At 44.5% G+C, this 15,579-nt stretch overlaps 1 protein-coding gene across 3 annotated transcripts; it reads left to right on the top strand.

Annotated features, from left to right (window-relative positions):
• The first annotated feature begins 20 nt into the window (after positions 1-20).
• On the top strand, positions 21-15,558 carry LOC103458221 (glioma tumor suppressor candidate region gene 1 protein). 3 transcript variants are annotated; one of them, XM_008398880.2, is made up of 13 exons: positions 21-1,109; positions 4,322-4,367; positions 4,725-4,767; positions 5,035-5,100; positions 5,248-6,771; positions 7,303-7,554; positions 8,541-9,105; positions 9,437-9,552; positions 9,669-9,730; positions 9,858-10,006; positions 10,167-10,261; positions 10,460-10,559; positions 11,530-15,558. In XM_008398880.2, the coding sequence occupies exons 2-13, from the start codon at positions 4,327-4,329 to the stop codon at positions 12,249-12,251; spliced, it is 3,735 nt and encodes a 1,244-aa protein (XP_008397102.1). In that variant the 5' UTR covers positions 21-1,109; positions 4,322-4,326; the 3' UTR covers positions 12,252-15,558. The 3 variants fall into 3 exon arrangements, with proteins under 3 accessions (XP_008397102.1, XP_008397101.1, XP_008397100.1); XM_008398879.2 differs by having other exon boundaries at positions 22-1,109; positions 8,544-9,105; positions 10,457-10,559; XM_008398878.2 differs by having other exon boundaries at positions 22-1,109; positions 10,457-10,559.
• The last annotated feature ends 21 nt before the right edge of the window (positions 15,559-15,579 follow it).

The following is a 15,579-nucleotide window of genomic DNA, read 5'->3' as shown; positions in this document are numbered from 1 at the left end:
TTTTTTTTTCTTCCTCTCTCTTGGTTATTCTTTTAATAGCGGAATTTACTCCAGCGACCCGAAGAGGAGCGAATCGCTCGGGGCTGACTGCGAGAGGAGATATTTAACACAAGGCATCTTTTGTTACCGCGATATGATTTACAGCAGGCGTTCAGCTGCCGTGGACTCACACTGAGAAAATATATGGATCTTAAATAATAATAATAATAATAATAATGGTGATCATGAAGGGGAGGGAGATTGGAAGAAACGGCGGGCTCGGCGTCTTGCATCGTCTCGGACATAAATTTAACATGAACCCACATCACCTTACGTAACCTACATCAGCGGATCCCGGGTCCTGGTTATGGCCAGAGAATAGCGGGGCACTTGCCGCTGCAGGTTTCGGATGATGGGGTCGGTGCGCCTGGATTTCACTGGGCGATGCGGTACCTGGAGGGGTGTTAATGCGGCTGTCTGCTTGTAAACAAATGCGATCGACGGAGTCGGAGAGGGAGAACACTTTGAAATCGGGCGAAAGGCACCAAGTAATGTTAGATCATGCTGGCGCTGTGCAGAGATGTTCCACATTGCTGCTCCTTTTTCGACCCTCCCTCCTCCTTTTTCTCCCCCCACAGCCATGAGGAGAGGACAAGTCACATCCAAGGCGCAGGGGGAGCCGTCTATTTACAGCTGAGCCGCTCTGATCTGCCACAACAATAGCTTCTGTTTTCMTCTCCTCCCTCCTCCTGCTGCACTCCCTCCCGATCAGCCTCGGGCGTAATCAATAATCAGAAATGTGATGCYATTGTGGCTATAGATTTGGAGCCAGAAAACTGATGAATCACGCATCGATCGTAATGTCTGCCTCTCTCCTGAGATGAAGGTGTGTTGTTTGTGGTAACCTGGAGTGACCTGACAGCATGCGGCGTGTGCTGTGTTGTCTGTGCCCTTCTCACATCCAGCCTCCCGCAGCGATGCCCCAGAAGAGAGAGGTCTCGGCTCCGTCCCGCCGCCGCCTCGGCCTGGTTCCCGCCCGCCCCCAGACGCCGAAGAGCGGCCACAGCTTCCCATGAAGCCACCACCGGAACTCAGCTCGACCGCTCTGCATGGGGCCTCTCACATGTAAAGTATGTTTACGTTGGTGAATCCTTTTCCCCACATGCAGATTTTGTTGTTGTTGGGATAATTTTTTTTCCCCTTCGCTTAATTCCAAACCTGTGATTTACAAAAGTATTCAGGAATCAAAATATGCTTATTTCTCTGAAATAATTTCAATTTTCTTGCTGATTTTCCTCCCGACAACCCCGTTGTTTGCCCTTTAAAACGTACATGATTGCAGTTGCAACTATTAAGACTTTGTCCACATTTTGTCCAATTATACCAATATGTTATATTATATATATAAATATGATATTATATTATACCTGGTAAAAAACCAGCCCCTTGCTCTACACTGTGCTTTGTTGCTTCCTGCAGGCGTGGACATTGTTGAGATTTTAAATTGTAACCAATTGACTTTTGCCCGTGAGGTAATACCCAGTTCGGCACTATGACGCTTACCGGAAATGGCGCGCGCCGTAAACAACCATCCTCCTCTACAAAAAACCAAAGGAGGCGACTGTTAATGATAATCCAATATTTTTGTACACGGATTGAACGGAGTCCTTCGCTTCCTCCGCTGCCATTGCTAAAATTACAAGGAGACTACAATTCTTAAACAGCGCAGAAAATTGACGTCATCGTTCTTCTGTTTGCTCATTGGCTCGGTACCGGAGAGAATTCAACCGAAAGGGAGAAAGGCCAGGCTGTGGCGTAAGCAACTTTTTTTTTTTTTTTTTTCCAAACGGAGTTGCACAGGAAGGCGAACCAACACAAAAGTACTGCATATTTGCATTTTTAATTTGAATTTTTTACCAATAAAAATTTGTATTTCGATGTTTGTTGAACGTTATAAATTACACATAAAATGACACAGTAAGTGATAACCGTTCAAAGGAGTGGATAGAAGTATTACTCCTTCTATCTTCCCATGTATTACTAATAGTAGTATTGAGATAATATTGATGCAAAAATACTACAATAAGAACATAATATACATTGAGACCATTTCTCCTATTAATGTTTTATATTTCATTATACTGTGTTCTAAATTGCTTAATGTTTTAATGTAAAATCTTAAAAAAGTGTAAGTGCATCCCATCCATCCATTTTCTTGCACCCTTGTCCCTCAGTGGGGTCGGGAGGGTTGCTGGTGCCCATCTCCAGCTAACGTACCGGGCGAGAGGCGGGGTACACCCTGGACAGGTCGCCAGTCTGTCGCAGGGCAACACAGAGACACACAGGACACACAACCATGCACACACACACTCACACATAGGGGCAATTTAGACAGACCAATTAACCTGACAGTCATGTTTTGGGACTGTGGGAGGAACCTGGAGTACCCGGAGAAAACACACGCATGCACAGGGAGAACATGCAAACTCCATGTAGAAAGACCGGGGCCGGGAATCGAACCCAGAACCTTCTTGCTGCAAGGCAACAGCTCTACCAACTGTGCGCCACTGTGCAGCCCTGTGAAGTGCATCCCCAGTGAGTCAAACACTTATCAAACCACCTGCAAATTAAGCTGGAGGATTCAATAGAGAGCATTTGTAAACTACAGCTTGCAACAATTTTTCAATTGGATTTATGTCCAGACTTTGACTGGACCGTTCTAACACGTGGACAAGCTCTGATCTAAACCATTCCAATGCTCCAGGTGTATGTTCTTAGTTGTTTTCTTGCTGGAAGGCAAGACTTTGCAGGAAATATCCAGTCTATTGCTTACCTGTGTTAGCTTTCCGCCTGTGTTAGGCTCCATTTAGCTCCATCTATCTTCCCATGTGCTTTGATTGTTCCTGGTTAGGAAAGTCATCCATTTAAGCACAGAGAAAGCACCTTTATTACCTAGAACTGCTGCTGGAGGCTTTCATTTATCAGATATTTTTGGAACAATGTGACATCGTGCTAGAAACTACAGGTTTTCTGGAGAAAACGTATCCCCACGTTATGATGCTCCCAACTCAAAAGACTAATGAAAAGCTGTAAACTAGACTTTTGTCAACTATTCTTCCACCTGAATTGGATCTCTGCAGCTCAACTGCTTTAAACGTTTCCGCTGATGCTCCTTGTTTACGGAACAGCTGGATTATTCCACATTAATGAACTTTGCTTACTAATATAGCAGACTTAACCTCAGAATTGAAATGGTTGCAGTCAGAGTAAAGGGGGCTAAATACAAATGCACGCCACACTTTTCAGAGTTTTATTTATGTGAAAATGTGAAAGCTTTGCAACTTCTTCTTTAAACGTCAACATATGTGCTACATTGCAAAAACAAAACTGTGCATTTTTGTCTAGTTTCTTGTATAAATACCTTGATGCAATTGAAATAAGACAAAACTAACTTACGAGTGACTTATATATAGGAGCTTATTTTAAGCGAATAATCCTTGAATATTGGTAAAAAGGCATATTGGCATATTTTTTTTACTTATACATGGGAGAAGTATCATGTTTTCTATATTTTTTGAATTTGTTTTGAGAAGGGTCTTTTTTGCAGTGTGCAACAAAGGGTTGATGTTTCTTGTTGTCCCCAATGAAAAAAACAGTTTTATCACAATCCTTCACTTGAATTTGGTCCAAAACTTTTTCCATTTTCTTTTTCAAATTTAAGCTTAAAGCATAATGAAATTGACGTCACAGGACGGACACTTGTTTTCAGATTTATTCAGCTTACATCAAAGTCAGTAAGAAATGTGGAAATGTCTACATATCTCACAGGGTTTGTGTTAGCAGCAAACCTCTGATCCAAAACGGCTTCCTCCACCTGGAACTAAAACGGAGGCACAGTCAGTTAATGCATAAGGAACATTCATCTGTGCCCCACAAAGAAAAAGTGAAAATGAGAGAAGTACTTTTTATGAAAGACAAAACTCGACAGCGCAGACGTTTTGTTCTGCATCTTATTTCCCCCCCCTTTGAGACTTTGCCTCATGTGTTGCCATAAAAAGGAAACAATTCCAAGCTGGGGATGTTCTGTGCCTGTAGGAAATGGGTTTGTGACGTTAGCCATGTTCAATTTTACAATTGCACAAGAAAACGGCGGGCGGGGCGCTTTAAAGAAACAAGTGTGTAATCATCAGGTAATGTGGATGGAACCGCAGCATCAGTCTGGATCAAACGCATTTTATCCTGATATCAGAAGAATTATCTGGACAAACGTCAGGGGAACTTTAAGAACAATATTGTAACAAAATGAAGAGCTGGTATTAATAATTCTTAATCTTTCTCTCAGCTGACATGGAGGATGAAGATGGGACTTGTCTACTTGATGTTTTGTGGTAAGTTTTTAGTTTGTTCTTACATCCTGTAGCTAGCTAGAGCTAGTTTGCTCTTTTTCATTCCTTCTTTGAGTTTCAAAACAAAGGGAAAAAAAGCATGAATAGAACCACATTTCCAACAAATTATCCTGCAAAACACAACAAAATGCGTTCAAAAAAGAAGGGGCGACTTACTGACTGCTGTACTTACGTTTACATACAAATCCCGAATCAAAATGGTGATTCTAACGTGAAAAACGAGACAAACATGCTAAGAAGAGCTTCATGTTTGAGCCCGCTCTCTGAAAATGTATAAAAACAAATATCCACATAGGTTTAATCAGTTTCAGTCCTTTTGTTTTTCTTCTCTTGTTGCAGTGACCCCCAAGCCCTGAATGACTTCCTTCATGGAACCAGTGAGGTAAGAAGTGATTTACAGAGACTCAAAATTGTGTGTGGAAGAGCCACAGAAAGTGGATAGAAGACTCTCAAACTTTCTCACAAAATAAAATCTGAAAAGTGTGGTGTGCACTGGTATTTAGCTGCAGCAATCATGCTAATGAAGAGTCAGATTTGGGAGGTGTTTGTGAGAGGGCAGATGGTTTACAGATTCATAAAGTAAAGCTGAATAATTTTTTCCCAACCATCAAGGCGACCAAACCTGAAATACTCGTTTTTGTCTCACCAGCTGCAGACTGAAGACCTGCTCATTAGCTCCTCCTCTGGGGAGCCCTCCCTCTTCACAGATGCCCCGGTGAGTGTCTGGATGCGCAGCCAGCAGCGTCACAACAACCAGCATCAAACCCCAGGAGATCGATGGTTTTCTCTCCATTTCGTGACTGCTATTAAATGCTGACTAATCGCACAGTAACCCTCTTCCTATCCGTGTCTCTTCCTCCAGAGTCCCGTCTCTCTGCTGGGAGACAGCAGGGACTGCACGGACACGCCTCCACCTGGCTGTGTGGACCTGTCCTTCTTGGAAGAGGCTCTGCTGTCCTCTCCGGAGGGCGAGGAGGACCCGGAGGCCGTGCAGCCACCTGCCGAGGCTGGATGTGAGGCGAAGGAGGAGGAGGAAGTGGGGGAGGCGGAGGTGGCTTGTGATATCCTCCAGCAGAGTCTGCAGGAGGCTGAAATCACAGAGCAGACCATGGCCCTGGAAGCAGGACTGGCGCAAGCAGGAGACGTTTTGTCCCTCTATCCCCCAGCTCCTCTCCTCTCTCCACCCGCGGTGCCGTTCATATCCAAGTCCGTCACATTGCCCATTGCCCCGACGTTGCCCAGAGACACCCAAGCCGCGGTGGAGCCTCCTCAGCCCTCCCTGCTGGCGGTGGGACCGGGTTGCCCTTCTCTAAAACCGGCCGCCCCGGCTCAGCTGATGGGACTCCTGCCTGGGAACGTGTTTCCTGCTCCGTCTCCAGACAGTTCCTTTTCCCTGAGTCCCGCTCAAGGCTCCAGCATGATCATCCACAAGGCAGTGCCTGGCGTCGCCACCCGGCCCCTCATCAACCCGGCCCTCAGAGCCACAGCGGCGCCGGGCATCGTCTTGCAGCGTGCCCCGCTCCCCATCCAGCCCAAGCTGCCCATCAGCATCCAGCCCAGGCTGGTGCAAATCAGCCCCAAGCCCTCGGGGCAGAAAGCGACCTCTGGTCTCACGTTCGTCCCGGCTACCGCCTCGTCCAACATCTTACTGTCCCAAGCTCCCGGCCAGAAGACCGTAGCTCCACAGTCGCAGCCGGCGCAGCAGCTCTCCAAGCCGGTCAGCCTGCAGCTGGTCAACCAGGGCGGCTCATTCGTGCTCCAGCCTCAGGGACTCTTCCAAGGCCAGAACCAGTTTCTTCTTCCGGGTCAGTGTCCCGTCACAATCTCCCAGCCTGCCAGAGCAGTGCAGCCTCTCCTCACCCCCAGTCATCAAGGCCCCTCCGTTCACGGCGTGGCCGCCTCCACCGGGCAGCTTGTGGACGGTTCTCAGATCCTAACCGTACCCCAAAGACAGCTGAACTTCAGCCCAGTCTTCGCCACTCCTACAGGGCAGCTAGCTCTGCGCCAGGCCACTGTGCTTTCAGGATCTCTGCAGCTGCAGCCGGCCCCCGCCACTGTCTTCCAGATGCCAGCACAGCTGGCTGGAGCTTACGCCGCAGGAGGGCAGGGGCAACAAGCCACCCTAGTCCACAGTCCTGCTCTTGGGAACCACATCACCCTGATCAACAGTTCAGGGGTGCTTCCCCAGGATCTCACTTCCATCTCGATTGTCAACGGCCCCTCGGTCGTTCAGGGACTGCCGTTCGCCGGTCAGGCTGCGGCTCCACAGGCAGGAGTGACGGAGGGGCAGCTGAGCCTTCAGCGGGCCTCTGTGGTGCTGCTGCCTGAGAGGCCTGTTCAGGAGGAGAGGAGCAGCTCAGAGGAGGCTTTCCACCAGCTACAACAGGTGAGCTCTCACCGCTTTGAAGATAAACGTGACGACTAAGCAGTGTTTCACTATGGTTACCTGGGTCTGTTCCAATCCAATATTGATATTGAAAATTAGTCCGATATCGGCTAAAAAAAACGAGTGTCAGAATATATTAGCCTGCATCTAGAGCACGCTGTTAGAAACACTCCACTCGAGCAATTAGTCCGCCCCGTCATTTCCATGCACCAGTGTTTGTATTCCGCATGCAGACCCATTGATTAACAATACATGGCTCAGTTGTTCTCATACCTGTTATTGTTGACTTTTGTTCTCTGACTAATATCACAAGGTTAGACATTCTCTAACATTCCACACTACAAAATAATGTATGATTCATGGTGATATCATAATGGGTCAGTATCGATATTGGCCAATTCTCAAAGCTGCAATATCAGTATCGTATCGGAAGTGAAAAAGTTGCATCTGGACACCCCTAATATGGCATAGTTTATTCTTCATTTGAACTGAAGAGAATTTGGTCCTAACTTTGGTGCGTCTTTCCCGCAGCCCTTTGGACACGTGGTCCAGCACGTCTCGGTGCAGCCCGGCTCTGCGGGGCTCCAGTCCCCTCCTCCTCCTCCTCCGGCTCTTCCTCAGGTGGTTGCGGTCTTACAGCCCCCACCTGAACCTCCTCATGTCCCCAAACCAGCTGTGGAGATGCCCAAGCTCCTGATGCCCTCAGCAGACCTCAGCCAAGGTGTGGAAGGGGTCACCCACTCGATGAGTCAAAGCCAGGACTTTATGCAACACATGCCACAGGTCAGTGCGTGCGACGTCTACCAGAGATTATGTTTTCTGGGGGGATTCTGTGTGACAGACCAGCACAAAGCAGCGCATGAAGTACATGAAGAAAAGGAAGCTCCTGAACAGGATTCGTTTTTTAACAGTCAAATTCAAGCAGTCCCACACTTTGGAGATAAGAACAATACAAATTAATAAAAAAATACACTTTCAAATCACTATTATATCACATTGTCATATAACATGATACAATTATTACTGTTAATAATGTCTTGCGATGTTATTTTAGATTCTACTGCTCCAGGGACAGGGTAAGCTAAAATACAGTTTTGAAATGTCTCTCTCTTACAACGGCATAAGAGAGAGACATTACGACAACACTGGAGTCTGAATGTTAAAAATTTGCAAGAAAATTTTGACATAGATCTCAGAAATTCTCTAATAAAAACTTGGAAAAAAGAATTTCAAAAGTTGGAAATTTTTGACTTTTGAAACAAGTTTTTACAGCCAATCTTCAACTTTCCAAGCTTATAAATTTCCTTTTCCCCCCCTGAGATTTATCTCAAAATCTCAGACACAATATAAAAAGAAAGTTACACAAATCTCTAGAAATGTTCCCACTAAGTTTTCTGGAGTTTAATAAAATTTTGCACTTGCATTTCAAAACCGTGCAATTTAAATATTAAGCGCTTTCAGTGACTTTATAGATAAATCAAGAAATGTTTAAACCTTGAAAACACTTAAATGAAATTCAAGCATTTTCAAGGATTTCAAGCACCTGACGAACCCCGTAAAACACTTGGAGTGTAAGCATTCCGTGTTTTGTCAACACGTGTTATATTAAACGAGCTAAATATGCGTCATTAAATTAGAAAAATTAAGACATGATATCAAACTCCAATTGTGTTGTGTATAATAAGCTAAATTAGAAGGAATAGTTTTGTTCAGTATCATTTAGTGTCTTATATCACACATTGGCTTAAATTCTGGTCTGGTTTTCTCAGCAGGAAGCGCTTAGTTCTCCCATCCCATCTGAATTATTGGTTGCTCTGCCAGTGGTTCCGATTGAGCCCCTCACCTCCCCGGCTGGCAGCGACGGAGACAGTCCACCCCAGAGCGGAGCCGCGTCTGAACCGGACGCTCACGTGATCTCCGACCGGCGCTGTGAAGTTTCCCCGCATCCCTCAGAACCGGAAGACACGACGATGATCTGCTCCCCGTCTCTGGTTCAGGACGCCGCGAGGCCAGCTCCAGGGACGTTCTCCCCTCCGGTTGGGCCTCAGACGTCGGCCTCCCAGTCCCACATGGAGGCTCCAGTCCAGTACCAAGTCCCGCAGAGCTTATTTGCGGAGACCCAGGCGAATGTCCAGAGTGTTTCCCAGCCTCCCGGACAGGTGCAGCCTCCCGTTTCCCAGCCCCAGTCTTCGAGCTGCACTCCCGCCCGCCGCAGCCCGTCCCCTCTGCATGTCAGCGTCCCGGTGCCTCAGCAGCAGACTGCGCCCGCAGCTGCACCCGCTCTTCTCTCGAAAGAGGGAGACGACTCTGCTGTCCAACAGCACACACAAAACAGTAAGTTCAACGCAGCTTTTTCTATAAGAAAACAAAACGAAAACAGACTAAAAAATAGCCTTTTGGCTAATTCTGCCGCATTTACAAAAATGATAATGTGCATTGTCCCTACCAAATAAATAAAATAAAATATGTGTACTACAAACTATAAAATAAATGTAGAAATTATTTTATTAGTTTATTAGCATTTAGTTTGTTATTTTAAAAACATTTATATTATCATGCTAGCTTGGTACTCTTGGGTCCCCCTGGTGGCGTGGAGGCCAAAAGTATACGTGTACCGTACGTCTCCGCTGACTGTGTTCATCTTTGTCATCATGTCCTCTACCAGAGCCCACAGCTGCCTTGGAGAGTAAGAGCTATACTCTCAATGTACATCCACCCTCTCCTGCAGATCGAGTTCAGGGGCCTCCCGTCCAGTGTGGCCCCGTCCAGCACAGCAAAAAGGTGCAACACTTAAATATGACACACCATACAGCAATGTCTCAATCCTTCCACATATAATACATGCTTGAGTTAATGTTTTGTTGGGGGTTTTTTTCTTCTGAAAACGTGTTTATTAGCTGGCAGGTGATCTGGAACTGCAGAGAGAGGAGAGGCTCACACCAGCAATGCGCAGACATAGGTAAGAGTTTCCACAAAATGTCATTCAAAAGTGAACGTAGTTTTCGTTAGTTTACAAACCAGCTGCCAGATGAACCTTTTCGGAGTCATCGTGGATGGTAACGCTGAGATCTCATCGTTCTCTTCAGATTCCAGCAGCAGCTCTGTTTGGACCACGGAGCTGTGCAGAACCCGTTCACCCGGCCGGTGTTCGCCACTCTGAAAGACGCTGTTAGACGCCTGCTGCCGTATCACACCTGCGCCGGTCACCTGCCCACTCAAGACGACTTCAGCTTAGGTTCACAAGCATTGATTTGTAAAGTCTGAGAATATCAAGAAGTAACCATTTGTTGTTTCTTTAATCATTATTTCGAGAGGTTTTCTCCATTTTTTTGCTTTCGGTAAAAATACTGAACAGTCCACGTTCACCTGGAAATGACATATTTCTTTTTCAACAGTGGACAAGGAGTTTGATTCTGTATCTGGTTTCCTGCTAAAACGCACCAAGGACATGGTCAACAAATACAGGCAGCTATTGGTTAAGGAAACCCAGGTGAGACGTAGCACGATAACGTTGCATAACCTCAGAACATCTAGAGCCTTTATTTGTGCTCACAAGATGCCGTAACTCCAGTAAAAGGGGTTGTACGAAGTTCACCGCACTATTCAGAGTTTTATTTGTAAACAAAATTTTCCTCCCACTTCCGTACCTCCACGATTGATGACATGCCAACCGTGGTTTCCACAGCAGGAGAGTCCGTCGGCAGAGATGGTGATGCTGGAGCGTCTCTTCCTCCAGGCCGAGAGATACACGTTGGCGGAGGAGAGACGGCGTGCTCGCAAAGATCCAGGTCAGTGTTTCCACAAGGGGGCGAGGGGCTAGTAATATTGCAAGGAATGTCTTAATGAGCAAAAAAGACACAGCATCCAACTAGTATGAGAACATTAAAAATTCCTAGACAATCAGAGTGGTACCTCAGGGCACTGCACTTAACCTCCATATTTGCTCCAGTCGAGCTCCCAGGTGTGAATGAGTAATTAAGACGTGTCAATGGGGAGGCTGAGGAGGGCTGCATGACGATGGAAAATTACACACAACAGTGTAATTTTCCTTAACATAAAGTTAAGGAGAAATTAAAGGTGTTTTTATGGTAATTAAGAAGCAGAAAGCGTGAAGGGGACTCTTGAAAGCGGCTAAATGTCAGGCCTGGCTGATGTTAGGCTCTGAAGTTGCTGAGAGTACGTTGTTAATCTAAACCTAAAATCTCATGTAGAATTGGAACTATTGAAAGACAGTTTCACGCGTTATGTCCTACTCATCACAGCAGAGTGATGAATGAAGTTCAAGAGTTCAGCAAGAATCGGATGATGTTAAACGGACAACTCTGAAGAAATCCAGCTAAATGTTAAGTGAGTGACAGTGAGCAGAGGCAGAGGACTTACTTACTTACTCACTTACTGCATGATGTACGAAAAAAAAAAACAAAAACATCTGAATATTAGCACTGAAAAATATTTCTCCCTCTTACTTTCTCACTCTGTACATAGAGGGACAGGCATTGGATTTGCAAAGTAAAAAAACCTTATGGTTGGATTTGAATGCAGCAAGAATTTTAAACTCGGGTACAATAAAGGATGTTTGGCTATGAGATAGAATCGTGAATCCAACAAGTCCAAGACAAGATCAAGACTTAGAGAATGTGGTCTTAAGACCGCTTTTGTGACCGAAGCCAATGTTGAGTACCGCAACACTTCCATCTGCGAAAGTACCCAAAACTAACAGGTCACATTGTTCAATCACTCCCTTTTTCTTCCTTCCAGAAACGTTTATGACATCTTTGGTGACGTCAGCGTCTTCCCCTCACAGTGCCCAGTCCTCTGGCTTCTCTCACGCACACTCTTCTAGCAGCCCCTCCTCCCCGCCAGCCTGGGCACGACTGACCGAAAGACCCCCAGGACTGAAGACCTACCGTTCCAGCTCACGTGGAGCTCTAAGACTCACTATCAAGCAGGAGTCGGGCTCTCGCAAAGTGATCCACAACTCAGCCTGCGATCCAGGACTCAAGAGGGACCACACGGGGCAGCTGACAAACGGCGGCGGAGGTGTCAATGAACGTCACTCCCAGGCAACCAACGGAGCTCCTCGGCGTTCCCAGTATGGAGACGAAATGTCCGACGGCGCTCCGGGCTGTAATGCCGCAGAACAGGTCCCACAGACGGTGCCCGACTCCCAAGTAAAGCCTCCGATTCCCCTTGCGATGACGGAACCGGAGGACGTTTGCTTCGAGATTGCCACCAGAGACATCGGCGCCCCAAAGCTGAAATGCTACAGGGTGGATGTGTCCCCTCAGCCGGAGCAGCGCTTCAGCCCCACGTCCCTGCCTTTCCAAGAGGACAACATCCTCAGCGAACATCTACAGAGTGCCATAGACAGCATACTGGAGCTCCAGCGCCTGCAGGGCCCCTCAGTGGCCCCGGGCAGGGCGGCGCCAGGCCCTTCACTGGACCAGCCTGTCACCAGCATCCTGGAGGGACACCTGTGAGGTAACCCTACAGGGGTCAGTACAAAGATGTTGATGGGGCGATGATGCTTGAACTGATTGTGTGAAGGAAGAAAACAAAGAATAGGCACTATAAAGAAATGCATACCAGACAACAGCACTATCTATAGTCCGATAGATGTTAGATACTTCATTTTTGATGTATGTTTGTGGAAAAAAAATCTATTTGAATAGGAGCTATATTGTTTCAGTGGTAGTTAAGTCCTTCAGAGGTTTACGACACTGGTGTAACCTTCATCAGCATATAGTATATAAGTAATAGTGAGGATAATAAAACATGGAGTAGACTGAGATTATTCAATAGTTTTTTATAAGATTTCTTTGAAAATTGTGAAGCTTTTTTTTTTCTCTTTTTTTTTTGCATAGTGCCAATCTTCCAGGGTATTTATTTTGATACTTTGTGCCAATTGCGTTTTGCATTGAGAAATGCAGTGAATGCGTGAGGTGTGCGTGCGTTCTCGTTTGAATTAGTTCGCGTGGATTCGGAAGAGTGCGTGTGTGTGTGTTTGTGTAAAAGCGTCGGCTCGTGCGTCGGGATGGAACACACACACACACACACAAAATAAATAAAGATCCCGCGTGCGCCTGTCATCCTGGCTTAATGAATGAAACTCCAAAGATTTTGTGACTTGTTACATCCTGAATACACCAGCAAACGTCCACGTCGTGTCTCTTCCCGCAAGCTGGAGTCTGTCCTCGTTAAAATAGGAGAGAAAAAAAAGGAAAACAAAAATGAACCCGGTTTGGCACGGAAAACACATTAGGCAGTCGTGTTTTGTTGCTATTTTTTTGAAAGTTTGGACCATTACTGGAGTCGAACTGTGAAATACTGCTAGTTTTGCATCTGCATTCGGAGGCTGGAACAGTTTCCCCTACTGTATGTATGAACATGCAAGCAATAATAAGTTAGGGTTGTTGGGAGCCGCGATGGTGCAGGAGGAGGAAGAGGAGAAGGAAGGAGCCTGTTTAATATCTGGGCCCGGGTAAAAATGCAGAAATGAGAGATGCTTTATCGTCATGAAGGCCTTTGCTGTTTAGAAAATATTTCTAATATGTCTCAAGGGCTTAAGGTTGACTCATTGGCATCAATGACCATAAGAAATGTTCGGTTTTGGAAAGAAATACACCAAAACTAAGAGGAAAATCTAGAATTCGAGCCTCTCTGCATCATCAGCCTTTGACCAAAAACACAACAAATCATCTGCTTCACTTAAAAGTTTATTTAAGCTATTTTTTTATTATTATTTTTGCAGCTTTTTATGTTATTGTGACAATCTAATCGGCCCTTATGAAAATGTGAATTCTGTTGCATCCGATCTTCGCAAACTCATCATAAAATATGTGTGAAAAACGTTCGCTGTAGGTTAATGTTCAGCTTGAAGGTCAACGATTGAACTGTAAAAACAGGAACATGTCTGTCTGTCTTATAAAATGGGCCGAAAACGCGCTTCAGAAATTTGGATTTGGATGTTATGTATGGAGTCATTTTTGTGTCTTTATTTTGCAGTTAAGAAATATAAAAATATACATATTATTAGAATGTATATTCAGATATTTGATATACAGAGTCTTAGATATGACAATGTGTAAAAAGATGGCTCTGTGTTGTTTTCCCATTTTCAATGGTAATGAGATTTTGCATCACAGATCTAAAAAAATGTCTAAATAAGAAGCACAACTTGTAGCTTATGTTGATTTCTGTTCACTTTAAAAGCTGCAACAGAAATCTCATAACGACTGCATGTCATTAATCTTACAATTTATAACTGCAATGATGTATTAATCTTATCAGCATCCAGAATAATTGTTGCTCTTTTGTTTTAAGTTAAAGCAATTGAAATGTGAAATTCTACTCAAGTGTATCCTCTTCCCCATTTGTATTTTTAGATGCGTTATGTCCCGTTTTACTCTGCAATTTGTTCGCAATATAACTACACAAAACTAACTCCATACAATTAGGGGTTAAGACAACTTGATTGGAAATTTGTAATTTGTGGTCAGTAAAACATTCCTCGTGTGAAACGTAATCACAAATAAGATAGGGTGTGTTTCTCAAGCTGTTGTAACATCTTGGTGTTAGAAAAAAAAAAGTGATAACATCCGGAAATTTGGGGCTAAATTGCTTTTTGCCATTGTTTTCTTGGATTGTATGAGTCTTTTTTGTGTGTGTGTTTAAATAGTCTTCTTTCACATTGAACAAAAAGTTTGAATATGCAGTAATTTAGTGCTGGAACTAAATGTACTAGTGTTGGTGGACACTTAGGAGAGCCACAAAACACGTCTGTATGCTAACACCGAAGTTAGCGGTTAGCGGCAGTCAGCTAGCTTGGTTGGAAAATTTGCAATCACTTACCTGCTGGCTTAAGCCTTAAATTCGTCCTCTAAAATTTACAGCGACTTAAAAACGTAATAATACCTCTTGAATATTTTTCAAATTCCAGGTTGTCACGTTACAACCTGGAATTTCATTGAATTTAGTAGCTGAGGCTAAGTACCAAGCTTGATATTCGAACAAAGCCTGTAACCGTGTTCGAATATCAAGCGATTAAAGTAAAACTTAAATTCTCCATGTCCCCTTACAGAACAAAATTAAGCTAAAAAAACAGAATTACAGATGGTTCCGGATCTTCTAGTGTCTCAACCTACATTGGTTTCAGCAAAAATGCAGTAAAGATGTCAGTGTCTTTCACAACAGATTGCACTCTGTCACTGCTACACTTCTTTAAGGGGAATTCCTTTTGGGGTTTTTTTTTTTGTTTCGTTTTTGGTAAAGTATTTCCCAAAGCTCTCCGTTATTATTCAAGGCCTCTCCTTACGGGAGAAACTCCACCATTGACGGAATCCCCTTAAAGGAATCAGCCTCATGTGCCATTGTTCTCGTCGCAGTGTCAAACGCTGCCCTTTAGATGTTTAGTCCGTCTGGATCTTCGGATAAAAGAATTCTGCATGTTGAGCCATTTTATTTATTTGTAAATGTGCTTTATTCAGCATTTCTGACTGAACTGTGAAACCAGGGGAGCTCATAACTTTACACTTAACTTCAGATAAGAAAAAGAAAAGAAAAAAAAAAATTCGACTAGCAGATTGTTCTGATGCCAAAATCAAGAGGCCTTAATTCAGCAGAACTAGATTGTAAAAATAAAAGAAATGTTGACGAAAAAAAGAAAAAAAAAGGTTCAACTAAAGACTCCTTTGACCTGAAACGAGTCGTTCATATAAGAAATGTTAAGAAAACCACTTTTGTACTCATTTTTACAAACTATTTATTAAACTGTGATTTTGTAAGAAATGAGCCTGTTTTCTCTTCTTA

This window comes from Poecilia reticulata, linkage group LG22 (genome assembly GCF_000633615.1).
Source record: "Poecilia reticulata strain Guanapo linkage group LG22, Guppy_female_1.0+MT, whole genome shotgun sequence".
Lineage (NCBI taxonomy): Eukaryota > Metazoa > Chordata > Actinopteri > Cyprinodontiformes > Poeciliidae > Poecilia > Poecilia reticulata.
This window is presented reverse-complemented; position numbering and strand designations above follow the sequence as displayed.